The sequence below is a fragment of the Amyelois transitella genome, chromosome 5, assembly GCF_032362555.1.
Source record: "Amyelois transitella isolate CPQ chromosome 5, ilAmyTran1.1, whole genome shotgun sequence".
NCBI classification, from domain to species: domain Eukaryota; kingdom Metazoa; phylum Arthropoda; class Insecta; order Lepidoptera; family Pyralidae; genus Amyelois; species Amyelois transitella.
In genome coordinates, this window is record NC_083508.1 from 5,720,183 (window position 1) to 5,740,763 (window position 20,581).

The window sequence follows — 20,581 nt, forward strand, 5'->3', positions numbered from 1 at the left end:
TCGATGTTTATAATCATGCAATAAATGCACTCCGACATTACGTTTTTGTCTTCAAGCTTGGAGACCGGAACGCGAACTGCCAAAGAATACTATCATAGCTCCATAATATGTATTACATTAACGCCATCTGTGCATTCTTTCTGTGCTTTTAAAAAAGTTTAGTTGATTAATTTAATCAATCATTCTCTAGATGGAGTAAGTCGATGAACAGTTTTTTACTGACATTCGGTTGATATGTTATTCATTAGTCGTTGCTGAAAGTTCCTTTTATTAAACTTTATTGTTAAAAACTTTAATTTGTGTTGATTATATAAGAACTTACTGTTTCTGTTGTTAATTTTTTTGAATATGGCGTTTATTTTGACATTAATTGAAAAATTAGGAAAAAATCTATCAATATAATAAAATCGATTATTTTCTTAAGAAAAATCGATAAATCATTAATTGATTTTTCATACTTAAAAAATAAATCGATTAGATAAAAATCGATTTTTTATCAGAAATGTCACATCCCTACAGCAAGCAAAGCAAGCAAGCACACACAAACCACAGTTAGAGAGCGCTTCGGCCACTGACGTACATATTGGCAAACAAGCAAGAGACAGTTTTCGTGAGTGGAAAAAAAAAGTTATTGACAAAACGTCAATGTCTAACGTATTCCGAAATACTGTCGACTCGGAAAAATAATAACGAAAATAAAATAAATCTTGAATAAATCATATTGATTACATTTTTCAATCAAGCCTAAATAAATTATATTTAGGTTTCCATTGGAATTACCTACTTTTCATGTAGAAGCGGCGAAGCTTATATTCTAATATACTTCAATGGGTGGACTACATGAAAAAGCGCGTGTCTGGGAATCAAACAAAGGTCTACGAGAACCTATAAAAACTATAGAGGTTAGTATCACAGATGAAACATTATAATTTAATCTTATCCATACTAATATTCTAAATTTTAAAGTGTGTTTGTGTGTCCGTCTTTCATGTCAAAAGCACTGAACTAAAATGAAATTTTATATGTACATGTAAAATGTGAAATTAATTTTTGAGTACGGACAAAATGTACATGTAAAATTCCATGGAGGTCGGTTCAGTGCTTATTTTTTAGGAATAAGCTTCATTATCTTTTTAGGACAAATGGAAGTTGGTGCCATCGTTTCTGCAAGTCAAAGGTCTTGTTAAACAACATATAGACTCATTTAACTATTTTATAAATGTGGAAATCAAGAAAATTGTTCAAGCTAATGAGAAAGTATTTTGTGATGCTGATCCACTTTTTTATATCAAATATTTGAATGCATATGTTGGCACCCCTGATCTAGAGGAGGGATTTAATGTCTCAAAACCAACTACCCCACATGAATGTCGTTTAAGGGACATGACTTATTCTGCTCCTATCACAGTTGATATTGAGTACATCAGAGGCAACCAGCGAGTCATCAAAAACAAGCAGTTGATTGGCAGGTAGGATTGCTTGAAAGCAAATCAAAACTTTGAGTAAAAATTCTTCTTCATGATACTTGATTTAAAAATAAACTTTGTGTGTGAGCCCTATGGATTAAAAAAAACACCGTTAAAACATTTTCAAAGTTTTTGGGAACAATTCAAACTTAATTTATTTTATAATAAGAATTCATCAATACATCTTTGTCTTCAAATATTTTAGATAAAAACAAGATGAAGCTTTTATATGATGATAAAAAAATTAAAATACTAATTAAATGAATTAATAAAATTTTAGAATGCCTTTGATGCTGAGGTCTTCAAATTGCGTTCTCACAAATAAGTCAGATTTTGAATTGGCCCAGCTGAATGAATGTCCACATGACCCTGGCGGTTATTTCATCATTCGAGGTAAGAGTCATATTAATATTCTATTTATTTAAAATTAAACAACTAAAGGGAGGTTCTCAATTCAACCATATTTTTTAAGTTACAGTTATTAGATAGTAAAGTTATATTTGCAAGTATTTTCATGAAAAGAAACATGAAAAAATTAGAAAATCTAACACCAAGGTATGCAGGATCAAGTCACATACTAAATAACTAGCTCACCATTTTACCTCTATAGGCATTTACTCATTACAGGTGGCCCATTTAAATCCTGGTAAAATTCCAATAGTGGGCTAAATGAAAAATGTCATTTGTATTTTTTAGATATCTTTGCTGCCTTTCTATCCTTTGCACTTAACTGGGACAAATTTTATATTTGGCCAAGCTTTTGTATAAACTGTTTTGGCAGAGTACAACTAAGCAATGTATCTGCTTTTCAACTAGGACAAGAAAAAGTGATCCTGATCCAAGAGCAATTGTCTAGGAACAGAATGATAGTTGATGAGTTCAAAGGAGCTATCCAGTGTCAAGTTACAAGTTCTACACACGAAAAGAAAACGAGGACAAATGTTATTGTGAAGAATGGAAAATATGTGCTAAGACACAATGCATTATCTGATGTAAGCTATTTATATTTGGTTATTTTTTATTTTTTCATGTAATTTGACTACTCATTTACTTTGCATTGGCTCTTGCTGAAATGCTAAATCAAATGGTCCATTCTTTGAGATAGTTATTATACGAATTAGCCATTCTTATGAAGAACTGATGTATATTAAAAGTACTTATTGCCTTTGCTCTGCTTGTGTGTAGGTTGCTTTTCATGTGGAAACTACTTTTTTCCAGATCTGTAATTGATTTAAAAGTTTATTCTTTATTATCCAATTCCCGTGCCATTTTACAAAGCCATTAAATTGCTTTGCTCACAAATTGAAAATATTAACAAGGCATTCAATGCCATATGGGTCCCGGCACTTTAGAAAAGGACCTCTTTATAACTTTCCCATGAATATCATTAAAGGCGACTATGGAAAAGGCTTATTAACTTGGCATTCTTTTTGTGGGCGATGGGTTAACCTGTCCGTTTTTGAACTTTTATTACATCATTTAGTCATACAGATGAATGTAGACATTCAGTCTATTCAAGATTGTTGGCTCTGTCTACGCCGCAAGATATATAGACGTTTATGTAAATCGCATTCAACTCTGTTAAAAAGTTTTGATGTAGTGCTTGAAGTAAATTTCAATTGACCATTACTTTATTTTCCCTTTACTGATTTTGATAAAACAAAGTTTTGACAACGCTCCAAATTATACTAGTAATCTACATGTGAAAACCGTGTTCTTTATTGAGTAGATTAAAAATTATGATGTCCAGATAGAGAAAAAAACGTTTTTATGGTTTTTGTTATTCTTTTTAGGGTAGTGGTGGTGTGGTAGGTGCCCCTTTCAGTTTTTAGGAAAGATATTTAATTTACAGAAACTCGATTTTTACTTTCTTATTATTTGTATTGATTAATGATGATGATTAATCGTATTGAAATTTTTATCTATTGTTTTTTTCAGGACATTCCAATAGCTATAGCCTTTAAAGCTATGGGAATCTGCAGTGACCAGGAGATAATGCAGTTGATTGGCACTGATGATAACACTGTGAAGAAAATGGCTCCTTGTATTATGGATTGTCACAATTTGAAAATCTTTACACCAAATCAAGCATTAGCATACATCGGTAGCAAGCTGAAAGTGAAAAGGTAGATTTAATATATATATATTTTTATCCTTTTATTTCATTTTGATGCCCAATTAACTACATATATATAAAATTCAATACCGTTTTTTCTAGTTACCTATCCAATTTCCTTAAATTTGAGAGTGATCACTAATGCATATACATCATATTATAAACTAGCTGTGCCCGCGACTTTGTCCGCGTGGAATAATTATTTTGGGTATCATTGAAGCCGTCGAGGATATTCATCCTCAAAATTATTCAATTTTCCCCGTTTTTTTTTCACATTTTCCATTATTCCTTGCAGCGTGATGTTATAGTATAGCCTAAAGCCTTCCTAGATAAATGGTCTAATCAACACAAAAATAATTTTTCAACTTGAACCAGTAATTCCTGAGATAAGCGCGTTCAAACAAACAACTCTTCAGCTTTATAATAGATGGTTGGGCCAAGCTTATTTTATAGAGCTTTTATTAAGTTATCGTTATGTATCATTTGAGTAAATATTTCAGATTTCAAACGGCAAATTCTAAGTCTCGTACTCCTATTGATGAAGCTCGAGATCTTTTAGCCACAACTATATTAGCTCATGTTACAGTAGAAAACTTTAACTTCTATGTCAAAGCCATTTATTTGGCCATCATGGTAAAGAGAGTGATAGAAGCGGAAACAAATAAGGCAGCTATTGACGACCCCGATTATTATGGAAATAAACGATTGGAACTGGCGGGGTCCTTATTGGCTTTGATGTTTGAAGATTTATTCAAAAGATTCAATTGGGAATTGAAGTCCATAGCAGATAAAATAATACCGAAGGTGAAAGCTGCACCCTTCGATGTAGTGAAGCATATGCGGCCCGATTTAATCGCTAATGGGTTATTCACGGCTATATCTTCTGTAAGTATAATTATATTATTACTAGCTGTGCCCGCGACTTTGTCCGCGTGGAATAGTTACTTTGGGCATCATTGAAGCCCACAATGATGAATAATTTTTCCCCGTTTTTTCCGTTTTCCATTATGTCTTCGCTCCATATAGTTGCAGTGTAATGATAAATAGCCTAAAGCCTTCCTCGATAAATGGTCTATTCAATAACAAAAAGAATTTTTCAATTCGAACCAGTAGTTCCTGAGATTAGCGCGTTCAAACAAACAAACTCTCCAGCTTTATAATATTAGTATAGATTTCGACGACCTCTCACCACAAATTTTGATTACTATGTCTATGGTATCTATGGTATATACATATTTCATTATGGTATGTTTTGTACATTAGAATTAAATTTTTCAGGGAAATTGGACCATCAAAAGGTTTAAAATGGAAAGGCATGGGGTAACTCAAGTACTCAGCCGACTTAGTTACATATCAGCATTGGGTATGATGACCAGAGTTAATTCTCAATTTGAGAAAACTAGAAAGGTTTCAGGGCCTCGGTCTCTTCAGCCTTCACAGTGGGGTATGCTTTGCCCTTCCGACACACCTGAAGGAGAGGCTTGCGGTCTTGTCAAGAACTTGGCGTTAATGACGCACATCACTACTGAATGTTCGGAGGAACCGATAGCGAGATTAGCTTGTAATGCCGGCGTCGAGGACGTGAGATTACTAGGAGGAGAAGAAATAAATCATCCCGCCGTTTACATGGTATTCCTAAATGGTAATACTTACTTCGTCATATTTTTTTTTAAACCGTGTTGTTACCGGCACCAATATAAAAAAAAGAATAGGACCACTCCATCACGTTCTTGTGGATGTCGTAAAAGGCGACCAAGGGATAGGCTAAAAACTTGGGATTCTTTTAGGCGATGGGCTGGCTACCTGTCTCTATTTGAATCTCAATTCTATCATGAGGCCAAACAACTTAATGTGGCCTATCAGTCTTTCCGAGACTCTGGGCTCCGTCTACCCCGCAAAGGATATAGACGTGATTATATGTATGTATTTATTTTTTAAACTGACGTCAGATATGGACTTATAACTGTATTCAGTATGTGTCTGTATGTGTGTATTTATAATCTACATTTGCTGTACATAATTTGAATTAAGATATGTTTCTATAACAGTATTTAAAATTTCAGGTAACATTCTAGGTGTTACGAGGCAGTACAAACGTCTTATCCGGGTATTCAGAATGTTCAGAAGGCGCGGTCTAATCTCGGCATTTGTTTCTATTTATCCAAACCACAATCAGAGAACTGTGTATATTTGCAGCGATGGCGGTAGACTATGTCGGCCATATATTATTGTCGAGAATGGTTATCCTTTAGTACAGCAAGGCCATATAAAAGAACTTAATAGAGGCATAAGAAAATTTCAGGATTTCCTTTCAGATGGACTTATCGAGTATTTAGATGTCAATGAAGAGAATGATAGTCATATTGCAACTGTTGAAGCTGAAATTGACCCATATGTGACTACACATCTTGAGATTGAACCTTTCACTATTTTGGGCGTGTGTGCTGGTCTTGTACCATATCCTCATCATAATCAAAGTCCTAGGAATACTTATCAATGCGCTATGGGTAAACAAGCAATGGGTAAGTTGTTCTATCAATAAAATATCGTTGTAGTATCAATTAAAAAAAGGTTATTCTCTCCTTACTTTATAAGTATACTAGAAATTCATATTTGGTAATATTTACAGGAACAATAGGTTATAATCAAAAGAATAGAATTGATACACTTATGTATAATTTAGTGTATCCGCAATGCCCTATGGTAAAAACTCGGACAATAGAACTGACAAACTTCGACAAGCTGCCTGCTGGACAAAATGCCACAGTTGCTGTGATGAGTTACAGTGGATACGACATTGAAGACGCGTTGATTCTCAATAGAGCTTCAATCGACAGAGGGTACGGTCGTTGCCTAGTTTATAAAAGTGCAAAAACAACCATGAAGAGGTACAGCAATCAGACTTCAGACAGAATTTTAGGCCCATCTAGAGATGCAAATACAGGAAAAATTATTAGAGCGCATGAAATATTAGATACTGATGGCATTGCCGCGCCTGGGGAAATGGTAGAGAACAGGCAAGTTCTGATCAACAAACAAATGCCGCCGGCCACAATCAATCCCGTGCCCCAAGGTCAACCGCAGCAAGTGGAATACAAAGATGTACCAGTCACATATAAAGGACCTGTCGAGTCTTACATTGAAAAAGTCATGGTGTCGTCAAATTCAGAAGATGCTTTTCTTATAAAAATACTGCTTAGGCAAACAAGAGTTCCGGAGATCGGTGATAAGTTCAGTTCTCGGCACGGACAGAAGGGAGTGACGGGGCTTATAGTGCAGCAGGAAGACATGCCATTCAACGACAGAGGCATCTGTCCCGACATGATCATGAACCCGCACGGTTTCCCCTCGAGAATGACAGTTGGGAAAACCATAGAGTTGCTTGCTGGGAAAGCTGGCCTTATGGAAGGGAAATTTCATTATGGTATGTATTTTGAAATTGATGATTTCGTTTGCAAATGCGTTTTCAAATAGCTTTAATAAATTTAATATTTTTATAGGTACTGCATTTGGTGGCTCGAAGGTTCAAGACGTATGCAATGAATTGGAAAAACATGGTTATAATTATCAAGGCAAAGATATTTTCTATTCTGGTTTGACTGGAGAACCCTTGGAAGCGTATATTTACTCAGGCCCAGTACGTATTTGATTTTTCTTTTCAACAACTCTTATAACTTATTATATATTAATTTATAAGTGTTGTTTAAATTTCCTTTAACTATGTAGCGCAAGTTAAAGATCTGCTTTGGTACAGTCAACGAATTATGTTATACTTTTCATGGAGAAGCCAAAACTGGAAAGCCATGTTCGTCTTTATCATGGAACTGAGTTTAAAATAGTGACAGGTTGCTAGTCCATCGCCTAAAAGAAGAATCCAAAGTTAATAACCCTTTCCCTTAATCTGCAAAAAGTGTTCAATTGGTCCTAATTACTTTATTATCTCAGGTGTATTACCAGAAGCTGAAGCACATGGTGCAGGACAAGATGCACGCTCGAGCGCGCGGCCCGCGCGCCGTGCTCACGCGGCAGCCCACGGAGGGGCGCTCGCGCGACGGCGGCCTGCGCCTGGGGGAGATGGAACGAGACTGCCTAATCGGATATGGCGCCAGGTAGAATACTGTTCATTACTGTTTATTTGGAGATAACGTGAAGAGGCGAACTGTTGGCGTCACACGCGTGGCGTGCAACACCTACGCCGACAAGGATCACAACTTTATATATGGAGTCTCAGGATGTACCTACGCATCACACATTTATGTGATGTTAATTATCTGTTACGGTAGTACGGCTCACTAGGAGTTCGAAAATTTCTCTGATTATGGTCCCCCAGCAAAAAAAACCCACTCCTATTATACACTGCGCTCGATATGGTTCCTTTTACTAATATATTTGTCGGTTCCCCAGCATGTTGCTGATGGAGCGCCTGATGCTGGCATCGGACGCGTTCAGCGCGGACATCTGCGGCGCGTGCGGGCGGCTGGCGGCGCGCGCCTGGTGCCACGCGTGCCGCTCGTCCGCCGCCGTCTCCACCGTCGACATGCCCTACGCATGCAAGCTGCTGTTCCAGGAACTGGCCTCTATGAATATAGTGCCTAAGCTTACTCTTAAGAAATATTCGTGATGTTGTTATTAAAGATTTGTTGAAAAATTTTGTTTTTTTTTTTCACCTTCTCACGTAAGTAGCCTGTTTGCGTCTGGTCAGATATTTTTAGTAGATTAGTCGGGTCGATTAGTAAATGATACAATAAAAAATATCAAAAATAATATATTCAAATACAAAACATTCCACTATTTCAAGATCTTTAACATTCTTAAAGATGCTTTTGAAAATACAAACATCATCCACAACACTAACAATATTAAAGTGTAAGAGAAGCCACTGAAAGACAAGAACCTAAATAATAGGTAGCCGATACCGACCCAGACTACGAAGGCGTGGGATCCGAGTCGACGAAGGACCAGCCGCGGGGGAAGCTCTTGGGTGACGATTTGTTGGTGATTCGTGAAGTCTCTCACGTACGTCTGTATGGTGCACGGCCGGTGTAACACTTCGCGGGCAACGTGACCCCAGAAGTTGTCTTTATGCCATAGGGATACGAATTCTTCTTGATACTGTGAATAAAAATAATTTGTGCTCATTCCTGAACGCGAATTTTATATGTGCAAAATTCAGATTCAAGAAATGTAGATTTATAATATTTGGCAAAAAAATACGCTATCTTTTGTTAGGAAATGATAAATTTTCTGAATAAATCAGTTTCAATGGTAAGCGTTTGCGAACAAACCAGATACAAAAGTGTGAATATGACAATAGTGATACGAAGAGTACAGAAAAGCTCCTAAAACTATAATTTCAATCAAACAGGAGAAAACACTTACTATTTCATTAATCCTAGATGCTATTTGATACAGCATGCGAACCAAAATTGTGCTTTCATATGAAGTTATTGGCATGAGATCTGGATCTCCCATGTACTTCACGTCGGTGGGTTTGCTCCGGAGCTGAAATTTAACAATAATTATTGTATTTTGCTTCTGTCAAAGAATTAAGGAATTGTTATAATGTATTTTGCTGTGATGGAGACAAAAAATAAAAGAAATATACCTTATTTGTTATAAAATTTGGAAAGCTGGACGAATTGGCGAATGAAGAATGCTCCAAGGAACTGTCTTCGACGATTGGCTCCGGGGGCAGTAGACTGCTTTCGTTGATCTGTAGAGGTTTTAGTAAAAAATAAATTACGGTTAGTACTTACTACGGTTAAAACTATAGGTTTTGCAGAAAAACTTATAGTTTTAACAAACACACCAAAGTAAATACAAGCTGATTAGGAGAAAATAAAATAGTGTGCAGAATAAAATTAACTTGTGCTGCTTATGTAACACAAAAGTGAAGCACTTGTTATTTACTTACTAAAAATATAGTAGCAAAATGATGGACTGATGCATTAAGATATGCTGGAACTTTCCTTGTCTCCTCTAATAATAAATCTTCCTCAAACTGGTTGTCTATCATAAGCCAGTGCTTTATAGACGCCCAAAGGCCTGTAAGTGTATAAGAATGTTATTACCAATAAAAAAAAATATTTTCCCTTTTGCAATAGTCTCGATAAGATTCGAAGGCCACATTCAGCCGGATGACTTAATGACGGTGATTCAGATATAGACAGGTTCCTAGCTGCATCACCTAAAAGAATCTCACCCAACATAACATTGTTGTAGTTATTTATCTATGATATTGGAATGTCGCTCGGTTTATCTTTTAGAACTGGCGAACCTTAAAGTCTGTTAAGTCAATAATTAGACTATAAAAAGGACTTCTTATAAAATTTTAAAGTTTACCTTGGTGTTTTTGGTTCATTTTCCTACTTATATCTTCCAAATTACGTTCAGAGATAATTTTAGCTGCAAGGATCTTTTTAATAAAGTCCATTGCAAATGGTTTCTTATTTTCGCCCCAGATAGGATCGTATTCAAAATTCGTGGATAAATTTAATTCTGACACAGCCTGTTTGGCAATAGCCACCCATTTGTGAAGAGGTATTCCATTGTATGTATAACTGAAACGAAAAGAAAAATTGTTCAATTAGTATGCAACTCGTTTTTGACTAATTGTATGTATGTAGATATTTATTGTGGCATTTACCTTTGATCGTGCATTGAATTATTAAAGCTAGAGTCTGGACTATGTAGTAGACTAGAATTTAAATCTGTCATAGCATGTTCCAAATTCCACAGTATGGGCACCAGATGTGGTTGTGAGAATACCTGCAATTGAATAAAAATTTCAAACTCATCGAGAAAATTTAAATAATTCAGAAGAACTATTACTTTTTAATTAACACAGAATAATATTAATGAAGATTTAATTATGGAAGACTGCAGACGGCCGACTTTTAAATTTAAAACTTGGTAAATCTTTTCACATTTCATTTAAAATGCTTGTCTTTAGAGGACACAAAGTATTGAGGCGATCATGCCTGTACTTGTATAAGCATGACGATAATAGATAGATAGTAGCTGCTAGAGATACCTACATGAAAATACGCAAAGATTTACACTTACCTTCCCTAATCTAAATAACATGACGGTATTTTTGTATGCAGTAAGATCTAATCGTAAGAATCTAGGCAGTACCAACTGGAAGATACAAGTGTATGAAGGGAAGTTTTCTGCAATAAACTGAGTGTAGCTGGCATCTAATGTGCTAGTGTTTCCCTCTTCTTGATTGTTATTTGCAGTACGGAATCTGAAAGTAAGAAAGTTGTGTCTAAACATAAATACACTAGAGAACAAATTTTACTAGTATACTTAGAAGGTTTCTATTAATAAATTGGCATTGTAAACCTGCTAAAGTTTTATACATTAGCAGGTTTACATAGTGTACTCTTAGGACAAAGGGTTACAGGGTTATATTTACCTATCTCGGTTTGTCATATTGTCCGTGTATCTCCAAGGCTGAATGAGACTCAACCATAGCTCCATAACAAGTCTGAAGGAAGCGTCCAATGGCCAAATGGTGACCAAGTGTTTGACGTAATGGTATGCGCGCGCGCACATAATCTGCCGCGCGTACTTGCGCAGTGCGGACGACCGCGACGCCGGGTCCGACAAGTGTTTCGCTGAGAACGAATGTATGTGTTTTATAAGAACTCGCACTATCCTGACCCTTTCAGGACTTGAGATTGTAGGGTAGCTTCTTTGGAACATCTGCAATAGATATGTCGGTCTAGTAATATGTCGTATTTATAAAGCATGGCTATTATATTATGAAACTTCGTTAAGAACAATTAAGAACTAAAAGTTCTTAATTCTTCTCTTCTGTTTTTTATGATTAAAATGACTTACATCACCCCTAGAGTTGAATTCCTCCACACTCATCCAAATATCTATAAAAACTTGTAAAACTGTTTCTGAACGCCAAACTTCATTCCTTGATTGAGACTGAGAAACATGTTGGCTGTGATTATTGGTCATGCTCGACAAATCCTGTATTAATAGAAGGGAAGGCGAGCTGAGCGGTCTGTAAAGAAAAGTATCAGAAGTTATTTCAATATTTATAGCCAGCAGAGATGATTGCAAATTTAAAAAAGGGAAGAAAGGAAAGTTAATTGAAAGAAATTTACTGAAAATCTACTTTCCGGGGCTTTAATAGTTCTGATCTTGAATTTCTGATTTCTTTATAAACCAGCTCTGTTCCTAGAAATTTGACAAACAAACTAATAGGATGCCACACGCAAAAACATCCAACTCAATGATTGGAGGAAAAAAAATAGGTACCTAATTGTATTTAAAATTAATACCTGTTTGCTGTTTGCAAGGGTGCTACCATCGGGACCTTCCCCGTATAATTTGGTATGTGAGGCAGCACCGGCTCATTTGGATCAGTTGGCAGAAAGTGCATCAGGTAATCGCAGGCCAGGGCAAAGTACACACTGTTCCAGTTTTCCCAAGAGCTCTTGTTTTGACTGTTGTTTATCAAGAAGAGAGCAAAGCAAAAAATGTAATAATCAAATGGATCTGACACAAATTTTTGTGAGGAACTTATTCCAAAATATAGCTTTGTAAACCAATGTTTCATAAAAAGTAGAACTTTACTAAATGTAGGAAATATGTCAGTTATATTAAACTAACAAATAAGTAGTTTTTTTTTTAAATCATAATTCAAATAAGAGACATGTTGAAAAGCAAAAATGATTGCATTTATTATTCTGAAAGAAACATAAGTGCTTTTTTGTGACCCCAGTTCAAGTACAACTAACTATACATACATATTTTTGCACAAAACAAAGTTGTTTTTTTCTTTTTAATTTATTGTAAGACTGAAACTCATCAAAGTCACCGTGCGGCGCGGCGGTAAAACAGTTAGAGCGCGAGCCCGCGTTTCAATTTGATATGACGAGTTTCAAGAGTTTTTTGTACTACAGGTGTTAGCCCGCTATACATATTATAAAGTGGTCTGTTTCAAAAAATTTAAAAGACGTCATTTAAGCCAGTGATTAAAATGAAGTGACTGACTTTAACATTCTTTGAAGTACAGTTATCAGCACTACAGCCCATGTCCCATGTAACAAATATATACACCTACTGAATATTCTACATGTTTAAAAAGGATACTGAGTGATAAAGCTACTACATTTAATGACTGTGCATCCATAGTAACCATGTCTGCATAAAATTGTGAACTTCTTCCCCGCTCTAGGTTCATTTGTAAGTTCAACTGAAAAAAAAAATTAACCATTATTTCTGTTAGCTACATCTATTGTTTTGTCCTCAGTAAATGAAGCTAAAGTATAATAATAAAAGTATGTGACTGACATTAAAATTATATAATTTTTATGGGTAGCTAATAAAAGAACCATTTTTGTATATAAATAACATTGACAATTTTTTTTAAGTTTATGAGGCATGTTTCCCTACACCTAAGAATCAGGATCACCTCTTAGATCTCCCTGGGATGTCGTAAAAGATGATTAAGGGAATTAATAATCTATTGCAAGCTTCCATGATGGTCTGGTAGCAAATTAAGAACATATTGGGTGGCTGCTGCTTCCCTTCCTGTGCAAATTATAATATCTTTGGATTTGGATTCTTCAGCAAGGTGATGGGCTTGACTTATCAATATTTGTATTTCAATTCTATCACTAAGTCCAATTTTTCCCTCTGTCTATCCCATAAAGCAAAAACATGTGATATAAATGTGTACATAACAGCATAACATATGGTACACACAGTCTAACAGATACTGAAAGAACCATATTGAAATGAAGAGTGCAGATATGGTATCTGATATCAAGTGGTACCTACCTACCCCAATTTAAACTAGAGATGCAACGAATAGTGATTACACCAAATATCGAATATCCGACCGTATCCCTGGGCGCCGAATATTCGACGAGAGAAACACGCGTAACACGCAGCTACAAGTCATGCTAGCTAGCCTGGTGTTGGCTATCAGTGACAGTGACGGAAGGGAGTGTTTGTTTCATTTGCAAGTAAATCATGTCACAACATGCATAATATAAACAATAATTAAACTATAATTACTGAATGTGTGATTTCTTTAATAAATACTTATATTTTTCTTGAAAAAATCATCTTTTATTTTTAGTTTTAACCATTGAGCTGAAAACTGAATAGTAAAGTAGGTACTATTCGGCTAAATATCTCCTTGAAAATAGGCTGAATACTGAATAGTTGCTGAATATTTGTTGTATCTCTAATTTAAACCCCCAAGATCAACATTTTACCAACCAGATCTGTTGGTAAAATCCATACATATATTCACCTCTATATCCCTTATGGGGTAGACCGAGCTAATAGTTGAAAGACATGTCATATTTATTTAGATGGTTACTAATTGCAAAAGTTGCCTTGCAAAAAATCTACTGGAAGATTTATAAGGAGTCTGACTATTCTACTAAATTATCCTTACCCCATTATATTGAGTTGTTGATTTTGAGTATCAGAATTATTGATTTACTTACCGGTAACATATTTATTGGTAAATTGTACTTTAACTGCGGATCTGACAAGAGTTTGTAACATAATCGAAACATTGGTCCTTGAGGTTCTAGGAAAGAAGTAAGTGCCTCAAATTCATATTTATTAGCATCTAAAGTAATCATTCTTAATCCCCAGCCATTTGTAAAAGAATTGGCAAATATGTTATTAACTAATTGCGGAAAAAGTGCCTGTAATTCTTTGATGGGTCCCGAATAATCTATAATTCTTGTTAATTCTGCCAATTTATCTTGCACTGGTAGATTTAAACTAGTATAAAATTGACTCTGAAATGAAAATAGGTTTAAAATTAAAAAAACATATCATATATGACATTAAGTATATCTTATCCTATATGATATATTTTTTGAAATTATAAAGTTATTTAAAATAAGTAATTAGTAGTTGCAAATTAAAGTCGCAACTGAAGAAATATATTTATTTATAAAGCAATGCGAAAATAAAAAAAAGTAAGGATAACCTTACCGTGACATCGTGTGTCATTGTTCCGAATTATTGAAAACTCTTAGCAGCAGTAAATTGATAAAAACGGCGTGCGTCTTATCGTAATGAAATTTCGGTTAGGGTACCTCACTATTATCAAAATATATTTTAAAAATTTTCAAAATCGACGGGTTTTTACGGCTTTCTTACTCAAATCAAACTCTGTCAAACTCAAAATCAAACAAAACTCAATCTTACTTTATTGACATTGACAACTTTTTTTTTTAATAAAATCTTTAATGGACGTCACACATTTTGTTTGGAAGCCACAAGCCACGCTCTTTTAGATAGATTCAAAAAGGAAAATGACCTTGAATTTCCCTCTTTTTTAGGGTTCCGTGCCTAGAAGATAAAAACGGGACCGTATTACTAAGACTCCGCTGTATGTCTGTTTATCTGTTTGTCACCAGGCGTTATCTTAAGCAAATAAGTTATGTTAAAAATAATAAAAAAATCTGTATTATTTTCATATGATGTATTGAACTAACGTAAGTATTAACAATTATGAAAAGTATTGCATGCCGGAAGGGGCAAATTGTTGTTACTATTAAAATGTACTTCCATCCACATGTCTTCACAGTTAAGCTGACTGAGTACAATACTTTAATGTGGGTTACAAGTATTTCGGGCTAAACAGCTGATTCTGGTGCCGAAATACGGACATCCTCCTTTGACGATGACAGTTGCCAATGCCGACCCGACCCTTTTATTATCTGTGATTCCGACACCATCCATCCATTTCCATTCCAATTCCATTCATTCTTTTGTACCTACCCATAATAAAATGCTGTTAAAATAAGACCTTTACATAAAATTACAAAATACGTATTTTATCTGGCTACAGGAATTTTATTTCGTAGATATGACAAGTGATTGGTACGATGGAATTGGACGCCCACGTTATGTCGTGGCCCCAATGGTCGATGCTAGTGAACTTTCATGGAGAATACTTTGCAGGAGGCATGGAGCTCAGTTGTGTTATACTCCGATGTTTCATAGTAATGTTTTTGTAAAAGATTCTAAATACAGGAGAGATAGCTTACAAACATGTGATGAGCAGGATAGACCTTTATTTGTACAGGTACCTAATGTTACTTACATACATACATAGTAACACGTCTTTATCCCTTGCGGGGTAGACAGAGCCAACAAGACAAGAGTCTTGAAAAGACTGAAAGGCCATACATACATACATACATATCATCAAGTCCATATCCTTTGCAGGCTAGACATAGCCAACAGTCTTGTAAAGTCTGAAAGGCCACATTCAGCTATTCGGCTTTAAGATAGAATTGAGATTACTATCTCTTAGTCGCTTTTTATGACATCCATAGTAATAAGAAAGAGTGGTCCTATTCTTTTTTTTTTGGTGCCGGGAACCACACTGCACCTAATGTCAATTCAAGTAATATTATACTATTAATACCAAAAATGTTAAGAATTGCACTTTCGAATTGGACCCCTGCCTCTCTTTCCCGCGGATGTTGATAAAAGCAACTTAGTTTCATAATGATGAACCACGTTTGAATTTGTTCTGTTCAATTGGGCCATGAAAGTTGGTTGTAATTTGCCTGACTCTCTTGCACCGTAATCATGGCCATATACAGAAATGTTTATTTAACTGTAATTATTATCAGTTAAATAAACTTTTTGTTTGTTGTGGAGAGTTCCAAACATATCAATGCTGTTTTTTTGCAGTTTTGTGGTAATAATCCAGAAACAATGGCTGCTGCTGCTAAGCTAGTTGAAGGACATTGTGATGCTATTGATATCAATCTTGGCTGTCCACAAGCAATAGCCAAACGAGGCAGATATGGCTCCTTTCTCCAAGATGAATGGAAATTATTGCAAAGTATAGGTAAAATTCATTTTGGTCTATCAGTAGAATAAAAGACAATATGAGTGCCATGTTGTATTATGATTGTCTTGCTCATAGACAGTTTTTAATAACAGTTCTAAAGCTGTCAAATAAATTTTAGAATTTAGATATAAAAGAAAACAATGGTAATAAAACCAACAATTGCAATGTGACATTCACCAGTACTTTTGTTTAAGTGAATTATTTTTATTTCCCTGAAATGGACATATTAATACATTTTGTTTGCATTTTGCTTGCTGTTATAACAACAATTCTAAAAACAGAATAAAATAATTATAAGGGGTCTTCGATACAACAAACATGATTTACTGATTAAAATGGGAAACCATTTCTGATAAAAATTTATGAATTCTTATGATTTCATAAGAATTCATAAATTTTTATCAGAAATGGTTTCCCATTTTAATCAGTAAATCATGTTTGTTGTATCGAAGACCCCTTATAATTATTTTATTCTGTTTTTAGAATTGTTGTTATAACAGCAAGAGACATACGTACAAACTTTAACTTCCTAGCTGTTATAGTTCATGAATCATGTACAGTCAAGTATTGTTACCAGGCTATATTTGTATCTCATGAACCATGAACAAACAGACAGAAAAGTGTTAATCATAATCATTTATTGTTATGAATATGGTTACAATATAGGTCTTAAGTATTCAGTTACAGTTTCTGTTAACACATATTCTACCTTTGAAGGCATCGGAATTATGTACGTACATATATTTTAAATAAGCAGCTTTTAAACAAGCTGTCTAATTATGATCATTTTGTAGTTGTTGTTAGTTATTGGGTTCCTTAAAATGAGCATAAGTCAACTTTTAAATATTAATTTCAGTATTGTATAGTTTCAGAAATGTCTAAAGCAGTTTCAATACCAATAACTTGCAAAGTTAGAATATTTGAAGATGTTGCCAAATCTGTCCAATATGCTCTCATGCTGCAAGACGCAGGTTGCAAATTGATAACAGTACATGGTAGAACTCGGGAGCAGAAAGGACCACTCACTGGGATTGCAAGCTGGAAACACATTAAAGCTGTGAGGTAATGAGGTATTTCTCGCAATGCAAGATACAGTTAGTGGCAGAAAATTTGAGCCCATGCCATTTCTCTGCTATCAATTGTATAGTGTTTGAATGTTTTGCTGTTTTAATAAATAATATTAGTACATATTTTCTTTATCCTATTTTAGGGAAGCATTATCAATACCTATGTTAGCTAACGGAAATATTCAATGCTTGCAAGATGTGCATAGGTGTTTAGATTATACAAAGGTTGATGGTGTAATGAGCGCAGAGGGTATCCTCACTAACCCAGCTCTATTTGAAGGCATCAATCCAGTAACGTGGGACATTGCTTTGGAATATTTAGAACTAGTGGAGCAGTTCCCTTGCCCATCTTCATATATAAGAGGACATTTGTTCAAAATTTTCCACAAAATGTAAGCAGGTATAATAACTATGATGTACATTATATTTTGTGTAAGACACTGATTCAGTAGTTCGGTAAAAACTTTTCTCTCATGTTTTGTTATAGATTCACTTTTGAAGAGAATAATGACATACGACAAATATTAGCAACAGCTCAAAACCTGGATGACTTCAGACTTGTATGTTCTAAAATACGAACCAAATATTTGCCACTACATGAAGGTATTCAGTATTATGATGACAATAATAACATATCCAGAAATGGTTTTGATTTGATTTTGCCACCATGGATTTGTCAACCATATGTGAGGATATCTCCTGAAGAACATACAAAAAAAATGAACATGCATAATAAAGTTCAGGTGATAAAATTATGCCAATAAGATGTAATGTTTTTAAGATAGACGAAATCTAAATTATTGATAGTTTTTAGTTTGTTTATTTCCCAGGATGAAAATCAGTGTAAAAGACTTCATGAGGATACAGATGGCAATATTATATCAAGAAAGAAAATGAAAAAGTTGAGGCGAATTTTGAGGAGGCCACCAAGGCCTGACAATCAGAGTGGGAGAAGTGGTGATATATGTATAAACAATGGTTGTCTTAACCCACTTGTAAGTATCTCCATTCCAAGTAAAGCATTCACCATGAGAACTACATGCCAATTTTTATTTAATAAAAAAAATAGCATTAGTTCTATTATTTGGTGGTTTAGAAATCATAACATAATATAATATTTGGTTGACACTTAAGTATTTAAGTAAGCAAAATTCAAACCTCTTTTACTAAGTTCTTTGCCAAAAGTACAATAATTTTTTTTGTTCTAGGGTGGTAAATGTATATACAAATTTTGCAAAAAATGTTGTAGAAACAAATGTTTCGCGGAAAATTTGGATTGTACAGGACACAGGATACTAGTGCGTACTAGACGGGACATGGCAAAGAAATTTAGTGACATCTGTGAAAAAGACTCATGTCAATAATAACAAGGTTGAAGCAATATTTAATGAAAATATGAAAATTATGTAAATACATAATAAGTTTTTATGGATTGTCATAGAATAAAATATTATTTTATGAAAATATTTAACCCTTGTTTTTTATTATTTGGCTTACCATAATTTGAATTTTTAGCTTTTGTAAAGTAAAAGTCAATAAATGGCTCAACGGCAAGAAAAATCGGAATCGTGGATGGCAGTACATAGGTATTGTGTTGCTATGGAAACTAATATATGACATCAAAAACAAGTTCTGGATGTTTATGTTGTTATTAAGTCTGAAATAAGTACATTAGGTACTCTCTAAAGAATAGTCACTACTGTCACAAACACTTTAACCTCAGCTTTAACGATTAGCAGGTTAGAACCAGATATGATGTCATTTCTCCACTAAGGTCTCGAGGTCGTAGGTTAATGGATTTCCTTTATTATATTGCGCGCGCAGTTACTTTTGCTGATCTGCCACAAAAGTTTTCGTTAATCAACAGAAACTAAAATTACTTGCATACTCGTACAGTACGCAAATGCATAAATGTTGCACATCCTCGCAAGGTCGAAGATCATACCGGAGAATAAATGGACTGGAACTACCACTCAACTATCAGCAAGTAATCGGCTGGTTCGTTCTCATAGTAACTGGAATGGTCAATTTTTTAATTTTAATACAAATTCAATTTGACGAGTTGAAGATATCTTCATTAATAGTGTATATCGTCTTATACCTTTCCCACATTATAGCGCATATCACCGCCTCATATATTGACCCAAGTGAGGATGAATTGCGGAAGCTCCCGATAAACAACGTGCCCGAGTTCGACCGGAGTCTCCACGCACATGTCATTGAAAATGGGCGATGCCATCTGTGCAATATTTATACCAGCAGCAAAAACACCAAGCATTGCAGCCTTTGCAATAAATGTATTAATAACTTCGACCATCATTGCAAGTGGCTGAACAATTGCATCGGACAAAGGAATTACACTTGTTTCCTTGTAAGCGTAACTACAGCCCTTTTGATTTCTATTTTGACATCATCCCTTTGTATAACTGATATAGTGATGTTTTTTGTATATCCCTATAAATTAAGTAATGTAGCACAGAAATACATCAAATGCCCATCGATATCAGCATCACCAACAATATTTTGTAAGAATTCTATAACACTTTTAGTGTTTTTAATATTTTTTTGTGCAATTGCTTTTGCAATTGCATGTGCATTATTACACTTATGTTGTTTTCACATTTATATATCAGTTTTGGGGGTTTCAACTTATGAATATATTATGAAAAGTGGTACTCCAGAAGTCAAATCTATCTTTTCAAATAATTGTCGTGGTTTGAAAATTCCTGGGAAAATGTATATAAGTAAATCTACAGACAAAAGCAAAAGTCACGATGGTGTGAGTACTTCAGAGTGTGGTGCTACTACTTCAAATAGAGTTGCTATGATGAGCGGCCCACCTGTGAACACCGATACAAATGTAGCTAATTTGATAAGCGTACTTACTGATAATGAATTAGGCAGGGCTACGAGATTTTTTATTTATAATAAAAATAAAATTCATCCTCAAAGAGAGCAGAGTGGAAGCTAACATACTTTTTAAAGTTGATAATTTAAGTGCCTTGAACATTTTTATAAACATCACAATCTATGTTATTAGTATTCTTAATCTAATATTTTTAAT

At 34.7% G+C, this 20,581-nt stretch overlaps 4 protein-coding genes across 5 annotated transcripts; 3 read left to right on the plus strand and 1 right to left on the minus strand.

The window, feature by feature from the left end:
• The first annotated feature begins 641 nt into the window (after positions 1-641).
• LOC106139117 (DNA-directed RNA polymerase III subunit RPC2) lies at positions 642-8,203 on the plus strand. The gene is made up of 12 exons (XM_013340488.2): positions 642-902; positions 1,138-1,469; positions 1,747-1,859; positions 2,283-2,458; positions 3,405-3,592; positions 4,083-4,467; positions 4,861-5,224; positions 5,646-6,104; positions 6,212-7,006; positions 7,083-7,219; positions 7,528-7,691; positions 7,987-8,203. The coding sequence occupies exons 1-12, from the start codon at positions 828-830 to the stop codon at positions 8,201-8,203; spliced, it is 3,405 nt and encodes a 1,134-aa protein (XP_013195942.2). The 5' UTR covers positions 642-827.
• Positions 8,204-8,332: 129 nt separating this feature from the next.
• Positions 8,333-14,776, minus strand: LOC106139098 (sphingomyelin phosphodiesterase 4). The gene is made up of 13 exons (XM_013340465.2): positions 14,572-14,776; positions 14,070-14,372; positions 12,700-12,802; positions 11,886-12,102; positions 11,431-11,605; positions 11,003-11,292; positions 10,648-10,831; positions 10,229-10,350; positions 9,925-10,142; positions 9,497-9,627; positions 9,188-9,295; positions 8,962-9,084; positions 8,333-8,694 (listed from the first exon to the last, which is right to left on the minus strand). The coding sequence occupies exons 1-13, from the start codon at positions 14,587-14,589 to the stop codon at positions 8,371-8,373; spliced, it is 2,316 nt and encodes a 771-aa protein (XP_013195919.2). The 5' UTR covers positions 14,590-14,776; the 3' UTR covers positions 8,333-8,370.
• A 505-nt stretch (positions 14,777-15,281) lies between these two features.
• Positions 15,282-18,988, plus strand: LOC106139099 (tRNA-dihydrouridine(16/17) synthase [NAD(P)(+)]-like). Of its 2 annotated transcripts, XM_013340466.2 has the most exons (7): positions 15,289-15,670; positions 16,288-16,447; positions 17,317-17,512; positions 17,661-17,909; positions 18,005-18,260; positions 18,348-18,512; positions 18,726-18,988. In XM_013340466.2, exons 1-7 carry the CDS (start codon positions 15,452-15,454, stop codon positions 18,879-18,881), a joined length of 1,401 nt encoding a protein of 466 aa, XP_013195920.2. In that variant the 5' UTR covers positions 15,289-15,451; the 3' UTR covers positions 18,882-18,988. The 2 variants fall into 2 exon arrangements, with proteins under 2 accessions (XP_013195922.2, XP_013195920.2); XM_013340468.2 differs by lacking the exon at positions 17,661-17,909 and having other exon boundaries at positions 15,282-15,670.
• A 377-nt stretch (positions 18,989-19,365) lies between these two features.
• Positions 19,366-20,488, plus strand: LOC106139044 (palmitoyltransferase ZDHHC11). The gene has a single exon (XM_013340378.2). The coding sequence runs from the start codon at positions 19,421-19,423 to the stop codon at positions 20,486-20,488; it is 1,068 nt and encodes a 355-aa protein (XP_013195832.2). The 5' UTR covers positions 19,366-19,420.
• Positions 20,489-20,581: the final 93 nt, after the last annotated feature.